This window comes from Oryctolagus cuniculus, chromosome 4, assembly GCF_964237555.1.
Source record: "Oryctolagus cuniculus chromosome 4, mOryCun1.1, whole genome shotgun sequence".
In the NCBI taxonomy this organism is placed as follows: Eukaryota; Metazoa; Chordata; class Mammalia; order Lagomorpha; family Leporidae; genus Oryctolagus; species Oryctolagus cuniculus.
Genome location: NC_091435.1, coordinates 99,409 through 110,000, shown reverse-complemented (window position 1 = coordinate 110,000; position 10,592 = coordinate 99,409). Strand labels below are relative to the sequence as shown.

Below are 10,592 nucleotides of genomic sequence, written 5' to 3'. Positions count from 1 at the left end.
AGATGGCCCAAGTCCTTGGGCACCTGCACCCATGTGGGAGACTGGAAGAAGCTCTTGGCTTTTGGCTTCGGATCAGCACAGCTCCAGCTGTGGTGGCCAACTGGAGAGTGAACCAGCAGATGGAAGATCTCTCTACCTCTACCTCTACCTCTACCTCTACCTCTACCTCTACCTCTCCTTCTCTCTGTGTAACTCTTGACTTTCAAATAAATAAATAAATCTTAAAAAAAAAACACCTCTCCAATGGCCTTATATCATGCACAAAATCCTAAGTCCTGACCATGACCATTAGTTGATTCTGTTTGGTTTTGTGTAACCAAAATTCTCAAAATAACACTGGCTTTCAGGATAAGTTTCCTTTCGTCCTCTCTCACCAGGACAGACTTGTGCATCAAGGCACGCAGGAGGTTCACCGTGCCCAGCTCTGTGTCACTCACTCTGCGCTCCTGAGCATGGCCTCAAGGCACCACCCAGTTCTGATTCTGGTAAGAGGATCCCGGAAGAGAGGGTGGGGCCACATGACTCCTTTGCTTATAGCCTGTTGCTCAGAACCTTGTCACATGTCCGTGTGGCTTCGGGGGAGCCTGGGAGGCGTGCTCTGGGTGGCTCTGTTTGCTTCGGGAGCTGTGCGGCTCTGAGTGACCCTCCGACCACAGCCTCCATTCCCCACCTCCTCCCTGTTTCCCAACAGGACACTCTTGTTCTCTGCCAGGAACTCAGCAGGTGCAGTGCTCTCCGCAAGGAACTTTGGAGACCTCTTCAGAGCGGCCTCACCCACTGCAGCTGCTGAGTAGTGGCTGCCTCGTCTCCTGCGCCTCTGACCTCAGAGCCACTGTTGGCAGTGTACTGTGTATCTGCTGACTCAGGGCTGGTGATCTCGGTCTGATTCTTAGAAAGAAACCTGTGGGGTGCTGGAGCTGCCTGTGTTGGTCCAGGCAGACACCAAAGTCAGCACAGGTGGCCTGAAGTCAGGGAACGGCGATCTGTGTGAACAGCTCCATGAACCGTTTCTCTGCTGAGTAGCATAAAAACATCTCTTTGCCATCACAGAGTCCCGAGGAACCCACGGACATTCCTGCCTCCAGGTCCTGGGCCCTGGCCCGGGGTGGCCTTGGGTGGCTCCAGGTTACCTGGCTGTCAGGAGAGGAAACAGGCGGGGGAAGGAATTCCACATCACGGCAACCTCACACCCAGGATGTTTCTCTTCAGAGCATGACATTTGGGCTGGGCCCAGGCGTCTGGGAAACCCACGCAATTCTGCAGCACTCAGCAGACACCTGCCAAGCACCGAGGTGGAGTTTCCATGATGAACAAGCCACGCCCCTGCCTTTGAGGAACTTGTCGCCCAGACCCGTGCCCATGCTTCCAGGGTCTGTGGACCACCAGCTCCGCATGAATTAAAATCAAAACAAAGGTTCATCGCAAATGAAGACAATGAAAATAAAGTGATTTAAAAATAAGAACTTTATGAAAATGAAGGGATGACATTGTTTGGAAGCTCTCATCATGGTCACAATCATTCAGTTTTCTTACATTTTATTTACTTCAGAAAATTCAAGGCATGAGGAGTGGCAGCAAGGTTTTGGTGACACTGTCAGAGTTTGATGGGCACCCAGAGAGTACAGAGGGCCTCCTGCCTGCGGGCTCCCTGCATCCAACTGCAGCCAGTGCATCCAGGAGCCAGACCCTGTGGCTCAGCACACACTCTGCTGTGCTTTGCAAAACAAGCCCAACACTAACTTTCTATTTTTTTGATAACTGGAGAAAATCCATCAACTGTCAAGAGAGGGAAACAATTGACAGGCTGGTTGTGTCATAGTTCAGATTCAAGAAATCCTGAGTCTTCAGGCTCAACCCTGCAACCCTGAAAAAGAAGCTGCATGGCATCACTGCCGATGCCCATGACAGAAGCGAAGCTTCTTTTTTTTTGACAGTTAGTGAGAGAGAGAGAGAGACAGAGAGAAAGGTCTTCCTTCTGTTGGTTTACCCCACAAATGGCCGCTACAGCTGGCACGCTGCGGCTCGCGTGCTGCACTGATCCAAAGCCAGGAGCCAGGTGCTTCCTCCTGGTCTCCCATGCGGGTGCAGGGCCCAAGCACTTGGGCCATCCTCCACTGCCTTCCTGGGCCACAGCAGAGAGTTGGACTGGAAGAGGAGCAACCGGGACAGAATCTGAAACCCCAACTGGGACTAGAACCTGGAGTACCAGCGCCTCAGGCGGAGGATTAGCCTAGTGAGCTGCGGCGCCGACCAGAAGCGAAGTTTCTAACCTCCTGTCTCGAGCACCAGAGTCCCTGCAGCAGGCACTGGAAGCCCTTGTGGTCACCTGGCCAGTTCCAAGCAGCCCTGCAGAGCCACCGGCCTCCAGGCCCTGAGCCTTATTCCGGGGTAACCTGTAAAATGCACGTGTGCACACAGTGACGCCAGATACATGCAGTTATCATGATCACCCTGGGGCCCTGGGTTACAGCCTCGTTTCTTTCCTTTTGTGCACTGGGAGATTTCAGCACTAAGTGTGCATCACTCTGTTCAAGGAGAGAAGGCAGCATAGCTGGGCTCTTCCTTCTACCCCTCCCACAGAGGACTCCCCGGCTGTGACGGATGCTCACGGCCGGGCCTCTCGTGGACGATGTGTACAGATGGAAAGATGAAGGGAAACCTCCAGGGGTTTCAGGAAAACTGCTCCTTCTTTGGCAGAGACCCAGCTTAGGGGCCTTCCGCTCCTGTAGTCCTGGGGTGGGAGCTGCTGACAGGGCGAGGCAGGCTCTCTGTCGCTCCAAGAGTGCCTCACCCTGGGAGATAATGTACTTTTCTTATGTTTAGGTCACTGAGATGAGATGGGGGAGGGGCAATGTTGTGGTGCAGGAGGTTAAGTCACCCATTGCAATGCCAGCATCCCACACTGAAGGGCTGGTGCAAGTCTCAGCTACACTGCTTCCGATCCAGCTTCCTGCAAATGCACCTGGGAAGGCAGCAGAAGATGGCCCAAGTGCTTGAGTCCCTGCCACCCATGTGGGAAACCAGGATGGAACTCCTGTCTCCTGACTTCAGCCTAGCCCAGACCTGGCTGTTGCAGTCATTTGAGGAGTGAACCAGCAGATGGAAGATCTCTCTCTCTCTGTCTCCCCTACTCTGTCTTTTGCTCTGCCTTTCAAATACATAAATCAGAGAGAGAGAGAGAGAGAATTTATTTCCAGTGGTTGCATGTAAGACCCTCACAACTTAGCCATACTGAGGAGAAATAGATGCAGATGGCCTGGGCTCATTTCTAGTTAGTGGGAAACCAGGTTACTGGGTCTGGGTTAGAGGAAGCAAGGGGAGGTGACTGCTGCTGTTGAGTTCCTCCCCTCCTTTCCTTTCTTGAGCTTGGACGGCAGTCCCACTGCTGTCATGTTGAAAGGCAGGTTCGTGGCAACAAAGCCTCTGATTGGTGAACAGGAAAATATTACCTTAAAGAGAAACTCCATTTCCTGGGCTTCCCTGGAAGTAGACAACCATGTAGGGCTGACAGCCAATGGAACGTAAGTGGACACAGGCCAGGGACAGCTGGACGTCAGCATCACCGCTCACTCCTGGTTTCCTTCCTCCTACTCGGAGCACAGCACAACAGCTGGAGCTGGGACGTCACCTGGTGACTGAGAGGCAAGAGCCAGAGATACAGTCCCTGGTGCCACTGCATGGCTCACGCCTTGCCTGGGGTGCTGTGCTTAGGTGAAAGAGATGATCAGAACCTGTGGGTTTATGTTTAAGTCTTTGACTCTGACTTGCTGTCAGTCATGAGAAAGCACAGGTCCTTGTTAAAGCATCAGTGGCTGTGGGGGAAGAGCCTCCTGCCCCCGAACACAGGCGTACCCCAGGACAGGGCGTGGCCCAGGCAGGCTGTGCATCATCTCCAGGATGCCCACTCACCTCTCCCCAGGCCCAGGTCACCGGCTTTTCCTTTGCAAAGCTGGGCTGTGATTTTTAGATACGAAAGTTGACAGCGTAGCTGTCTGATGGATGGGAAGGTCACAGAAGTGCAGGAGCCTGGGGGAGCTGACCCAGGGAAGTCTCCACAACAGCGTCACAGGGCCTGGCCTGGAGCAAACAGTGAGTGAGAGTGGGTGTGTGTACCCCTCCGTGGGGAAGGGCATGGACACAGGTCACCCAATGGGCCTCCCTGACCCTGGACCAACTCCATGAACCCCAGGGTGAGACTGCACTCAGGGTCTGCCAAGCACCAGCTATGGGGCCAGGTGGAGGCCGTGCTGCAGGTCTGGGCAAGGAGCTGCTTCCTTGCTGTGCCGCCTGGCAGTGCTCTGCCTGACCAGCCGCCATGGCACTGGCTCCCTGCTGGCTCCATGCCCTGCCCAGCACTGCCCTTTTCATTGCCCTGGAGGAACACATTCGCACCCAAACTCTGGGTCCTGGAGCCTGGTGAGGGCTGGATGTCCGGAGTCATGAAGTCTGTTATGTGGGCAATGCTGGAGGGAATGCACAGGCTCAGGGACCCCCGCAGCAGCTCGTGCAGGGGAACACGTGCTCTGTCTCTGAGGCAGGACTAGACCCTATCAGGAGCACGCCAGGGCCCGGTTCTGGCAGGTGCTGTGAGGGCTGTGACAGTGGCAGTCTGTGGCTGCCTGGAGAAAGCCCATCTCAATCCAGGAGAAGCAGCTGCATCCACATCTGTGTATCTTCAACTCCACTGCCCAAGGTGACCAGTCAGCTGGCCACTGCAGCCAAGGGCCTGTGTAGCTCCCAGGGCTGAGCCCACCCCCAGGCAAAAGCCTGGGCTCTGGTACTTTCTGGGGCCCCCTCCAAGGGTGTCAAGAGGGAGCAGACTTCCAGTGCGTGTCTAAAAGCTGAGTGGAATTCCCACAAGGTCAGCTCTGCAGCACTCAGTGTGTTTGGAGTGGTGCAGGCCCAACCCCAGGGTGGTTCTGAACTCTGTCATCTCCAGGAGAGGAACCTTGGCCTGCTCATCAGCACACCTCCCTCTCCTCCCCGCAGCCTCTGACCCCAGCTCAGATGTGTCTGACCACTGCTGGGCACCCCGCCTCGTCCAGCCCAGCTGGATCTGTCATTGCCACTTTCCACAGTTATCACTGTATTTGGGGAATGTTTCGTGATCTTAGGTTATTTTCAGGGTCATCCTTGTCAAATTTTAGTTTCTTTAAAGTTGTTTTCTAGTTTAGGGTTCACATGTGAAACTTCTACATTTACGGGGCATGGTCAACTTCTCAACACATACGCAGATAAACCAACCGCCTTGGCACCCAGCCTCCCCACGCCCTCATCTTGTCTTTGTGCTTGCAACCTGCCCATTCCTCTGTCCCAGTTCTTCACACAGTGCCATGAGCCACCATCTGCCAAGCACCAGACTCCTGGAGTCCACCCACGGAGCTCCAGGGTCCACTGTCCAGCCACTCCCTGACCCCCACTTCCCAGCCTCTAGTAATCACTATTTTAAGTCTGGATCAAGTGTGCATATATATTACACATAAACTACTGCTGTTGTTTTTAATTTCTACATGGAGAGAGAAATGCGTCATGTGTCTTTGTGTCTTTCACGGAACACAGGGGTCTCTGGTTCCATCCGTTTGTTGCAAAGGTCAAGATTTCACTCTTTTTGTGGCAGAAATGCACTCCAATGCATCCCTAAACCACATCTGCTTTATCCAATCATCTGTTCGTGATTATATGGCTCCTGTGATCCTCACACAACTCCAATCCTATTGGTAGTGGCTTTGTTTGCTTTTTTAAGTCTCGAAACACTGACATCTACTCGTCCCCAGAACAAGAACCATGGAGGAAGGCCATGTGGTGGGGAAATCTCAGCCCTCTGACTCCTGTTTCAGCTTCCCATTGCCAAAGTTCTTTCAAGGCAGTGTAAGGAAGAACTGGTAACAGCACAGTGGCCTCTCTCCTGCATAAGCCCGGTGCACGTTTTCTTCCCATCACAGCAAAGACAAAACCACTGACAGAGGAGATGGTTTGGTCAGTCGGAGACCTGTGATGATGGAAATCTTCAGCACCTGCTGTCCAGTGTGGCCACTGCCAGCCACACGTGGAGATGCGGCTGGTGTGACCAGGGAGTTAAACTTCTAACTACTGGATTTTAATTTATATAAGTTTAGATTTAAATAACTCTATGTGGCTAATAGCTACCATACTAGATAGTCAAGCTCTCAACCCTAATCCTTAGGGTAAAATGGATCACATCATTGAAAGCTCAGGCTGTAAAACATGACCAAAGAGAAACCCTGGATCTGAAAACAGAATATCCAAAATAAAAACACATGGGTGGTAGCTGCACAGCAACAAGCACACTTGCAGAGGGCAGGGCGGGGTCCCTGCAGGACCACCCTAAGCACAGCACTGAAGGGAGGCAGGAGGGAGAGCCCGGGTGGGCGGGGGACCTGCAGGACAGCACCCAGTGCACAGAATACTGTAACCAAGTTCCCCATGTAGAGGAAAGTAAAATACCTGGGGAAATACTGGCCAAAAGTTTATCAAGTTTGATGAGGAATATAAATCTACATTCAAGAGGATCTGTGAACCTCATCAGAAAGTACATAGAGGGGCCGGTGCAAGCCGTCTGCAGTGCTGGCATCCCACATGGGCACCGGCTTAAGTCCCGGTTTCCCCACTTCAGATCCTGCTCCCTGCCAAAGTGCCTGGGAAAACACCTGAGGATGGCCCAAGTCCTTAGGCTCCTGCACCCACGTGGGAGACCCAGAAGAAGCTCCTGGCTCCTAACTTCGTATTGGCCTAACTCCGGCTGTTGCAGCCATTTAGGGAGTGAACCAGTGGATAGAAGACCCCAACTCTCTCTCTCTCTGTAGTTCTGCCTTTCAAATAAATAAATAAAACTTAAAATTAAAAAAAAGTATATATAAAATCACACAGAAACTACTGGAAGCCAAAGATAAAGAGGAAAAATATTAAAAGGTGTATCACACACAGGAGAACAACGATAAGAATAACCTCCTTGGAGCCAGCACTGTGGTGCAGTGGGTTAAAGCCCCAGCCTACAGCACCAGCATTCCATATGGGCGCCAGTTCGAGTCCCAGCTGCTCCACTTCCAATCCAACTCTCTGCTGTGGCCTGGGAAAGCAGTAGAAGATGGCCCAAGTCCTTGGGCCCCTGCACCCACGTGGGAGACTACAAGAATCTCCTGGCTCCTGGCTTTGGATCAGCGCAGCTCCGGCCATTACTGCCAACTGGGGAGTGAACCATCAGATAGAAGACCTCTCTCTCTCTCTCTCTCTGCTTCTTCTCTCTCTGTGTAACTCTTTCAAATAAATAAATAAATCTTTTTTTTTAAAAAAAAAGACATATCTAAAGTTTTAAAAGAAAAGTAATCAACATAGAATTCTATATCCAGCAAAAAAAATAGTCCTTTAAAAATGAAGATTTGGCTAGCTAGATAAATGACAAAACAAATGCTTAATAAAATGCTATTTGCAGAATCTAATTGGTGGGTATATGAATGCTCATTACAATTTTTTTAACTTTCCTATATGCTTAAAATCTTTCATAATACAATGTTGAGGGAAAGAATGGGCAAAATAAAGACATTTCCAGGTAAACCACAGCTGGAAGAACCCATCTCAGTGGCCCCACACAGGGCTGCAGCAGCAGGAGCTCCTCTGGGAAACTGTCAGGCTGCACATCCCACTGCACCGCTCCGTCTCACGGGGCCACCATTGTGTGGCCCGAGACGCAGGAACAGAACTCTGCTCAGAGCCTCCGACACTCTGCTTTGAAGCTGCAGCCCCCACTTACCTGCGAGGTAGCCCTTCACCTTCAGGTAGCCCACGGTCAGCCTGAGGATGGACAGCTTGTCCAGCCGGGTGCACACGTCCTCGGGGAAGGGCAGCAAGCTGGTGAGTTTGTTCAGCTCCTGATTCAGCCGGTCCCGGTGCCTTTTGGAAGGATTGGACCTGGCTCCCTCCAGAGATGGTGCTTTAGGACTTGGGGGGAAAGAGCACGGTGGTCACTGCCCCTCCTTCCTCTGCAACTTCACTCTTATTTCACCCCCAGGTTCCAACACTGGCCCGGCACTGTGGGCCCAAGCCCTGGTGTCCGGCCTCAGTTCTGCCTGTGCAGAAAGTGCCTCCTGTGGGGCCCATCCCCCTGCCTCTGCTTACCCATCTACCCAAGGCTGCTCCTCTGTCTTTATGCTTACAGGCTTCCCCAAATTCCACAATTCCCACAGACAACCAAAAGAATAGCCACTGGGTGCCGGTGCCCTGCTCTGGCCAGGAGGAGGGGTGGCCACTGCTGAAGATACTTCTCTCCTCTGCCTCCAGGGTGCAGCACACAGAGCAGGGCACATGTAGGACAGTGAATATTTGGAAGACAAGCGCTCTACTCCACCAATTTTTTCAGAGATGAAAAATGAATGAAGCAGTTTCTGCCTCATTTATAAATGGCACTGAAAGTTCCTTGCCTTCAAGGATGCTGTGCAGGAAACATCACTCTGGTGGGTACACAGTAGGTGCTCAATGCATGTGCACCTTTTATACTAGTAGAAAAAAGAAAACAAATAAAAACCCAAAACAGCACTTCCAGCTAGGAGGCAACACTCTAGGCTGTGAACCCAAGAAAAGGAACTTCAAGAACCAGTTTGACATCTTTGGACCCCACACAAGGGGTACAGAAGGGCCAGGGAAGCAGAGCTGTGACACAACTCCTCCTCTTTTCTCTGCCTGACTGCCCAGGAAAACCACAGACGGGACCATGCCAGAGACAGCCGTCCAGAGCTCCGAGAGCTGCCTGAGGGAGTGAGGGGGCACCCAGCACCCTGCTGCTCACCAAGCACCCCGGGGCCACAAGGAGGCTGCTGCCAGCTTCCCGCTTCCAGTGCCGGGACTCCAGCAAGGAAGTCAGGGGCTACAGAGTGCCGGGGCTCAAATTCAAGTTCAGAGTGGGATGGCAGAGAGGTGGCTTTCAGGCGAGGCTGACTCAACCCCATCCAGTGGCAGGGTGGGGGCCTGGCTCACACGGCACCTTGAACAGGGTGCCCTGGGCTGACGGCACTGGTGGCGGGTGCTAGAGGCCCACTCAGCTCCACACACACCCCCAGGCCTGTTTCATAGCAGTTCCTGCAGAATTTTTTTTTTTTTTTTTTTTTTTTTTTTACAGGCAGAGTTAGTGAGAGAGAGACAGAGAGAAAGGTCTTCCTTCCTTTGGTTCACCCCACAAATGGCTGTTACCGCCGGTGCGCTGCGCCGATCCAAAGCCAGGAGCCAGGTACTTATCCTGGTCTCCCATGCGGGTGCAGGGCCCAAGCACTTGGGCCACCCTCCACTGCACTCCTGGGCCACAGCGGAGAGCTGGACTGGAAGAGGAGCAACTGGGACAGAATGCGATGCCCCAACCGGAACTAGAACCCGGTGTGCCGGCGCCACAGGCGGAGGATTAGCCTACTGAGCCGAGGCGCCTGCAGTTCCTGCAGATTTAACAAATGATTCCTCAGCCCCCAAGTGCTCTCAAGTCGGGTACAGCTGCCAGTGCCCGAATTCCTTCAAAAACGTCATGCACATGTTTACACCCCTCAGCGACCCAGCAAAGCAGAAGGCCCCACATTTCACAGCGTGGGGCTTCACAGCCGACACAGAGGAAGCAGGCTCCCGCAGGCGCCTGGTGAGCTGTGGGCAGGGCTGTGGGCTGCGCTGCTCCATTCACTCCCTTCACTCGGCGTCCAGCAGCCTCCCCTGCCTCCCACTACCCGGCCACCGCCCAGACAACCACCCACAAGGAAGGGCTGGGTTTGGGTCCAAAGCAAGTGTGGCTCTGCCAGGTGAGCTCTCATCACCCAGCCTCCCAGCTTCAGCTGGGAATCTGAGTCATAAAAGCCCACATCGAACCAAACAAAACAGCACAGCTGGTGGGACGCTGAGAACCAGGGCAGAGCTTTCGCAAATGGGAGCTGACTCCTAACGGGCCGCTCACCACTCAGCTCGGTCCCCAACAGCCAGAACTGCCCCGACATCACAGCTGGCGCGAGCTGGGCTCCCTCCCGACACCCAGGCTGTGACCTGTATGCAAACCTGCACGACTGCCGAGCACCCCCAAGCTCTCGGTCCTGAAATGGGAGCGGCCAGTGCTCCCCAAAGACAGGGTGGAGTCTGGTAGCGGAGACGGCTGCTGGCGGCACAGGTGTGCAGCGGGGAGGGCTACTGTGGGATCTAGGGACACAGGTGTGCAGCCGGGACCGACTGAGGGCCGCCGCACGCAGAGCCGCGCCCGGGCGACCTGCGTGCGCTGTGAAGCGGCCGGGGCCCTGCGCCAGCGCCGGTTGAGAACGCATGGACATCTCGGTTACAAGACAGGCAGGCAGCTCCCTCCGAACGCCCGACACCCCAACGACCTCCGATCTCAAACGTCTTCCCCACCTCCGGCCTGGAAAAGCCACTTCTCCCGGTGCCGCGGCTCTGGGATCCGCCGCCTGCCGGTGGGTTTCACGGCGTCTCCACACCGGGGTAAAACGCACAACTCGCACAGCACCCCGCCCCGCCCCGCAGCTCCTGCAGCCGCGGGGCCGCCCGCCCCGGACGATATGACGCCGCTCTGTGCGTCGCGGTTCTCTCCTCGCACTACTTGC

At 53.9% G+C, this 10,592-nt stretch overlaps 1 protein-coding gene and 1 long non-coding RNA gene across 9 annotated transcripts in view; one reads left to right on the top strand and one right to left on the bottom strand.

Annotated features, from left to right (window-relative positions):
* Window positions 1–1,462, top strand: part of LOC103350647 (uncharacterized) — a 19,570-nt gene extending 18,108 nt beyond the window's left edge. For 2 of the 3 annotated variants that reach the window (XR_011387656.1, XR_011387657.1), the window contains exons 3-4: window positions 378–485; window positions 692–1,462. This is a non-coding gene — a long non-coding RNA (uncharacterized lncRNA). The remainder of the gene's footprint in view (window positions 1–377; window positions 486–691) is intronic. The other variant, XR_518584.4, reaches the window with a different exon arrangement.
* Window positions 1–10,592, bottom strand: part of LOC100358544 (aryl hydrocarbon receptor) — a 57,636-nt gene that overhangs the window by 45,435 nt on the left and 1,609 nt on the right. For 3 of the 6 annotated variants that reach the window (XM_070071716.1, XM_070071714.1, XM_070071712.1), the window contains exon 1: window positions 3,450–3,589. Coding sequence is in view for 3 of the 6 variants with exons in the window: in XM_070071709.1 (XP_069927810.1) it covers window positions 7,769–7,956; window positions 10,039–10,304 (454 nt within the window). In the remaining 3 variants the exon portion in view is untranslated. Of the gene's footprint in view, window positions 1–3,449; window positions 3,590–7,768; window positions 7,957–10,038; window positions 10,320–10,592 lie in introns of those variants that run through there. The other 3 variants (XM_070071709.1, XM_070071708.1, XM_070071710.1) reach the window with 2 other exon arrangements.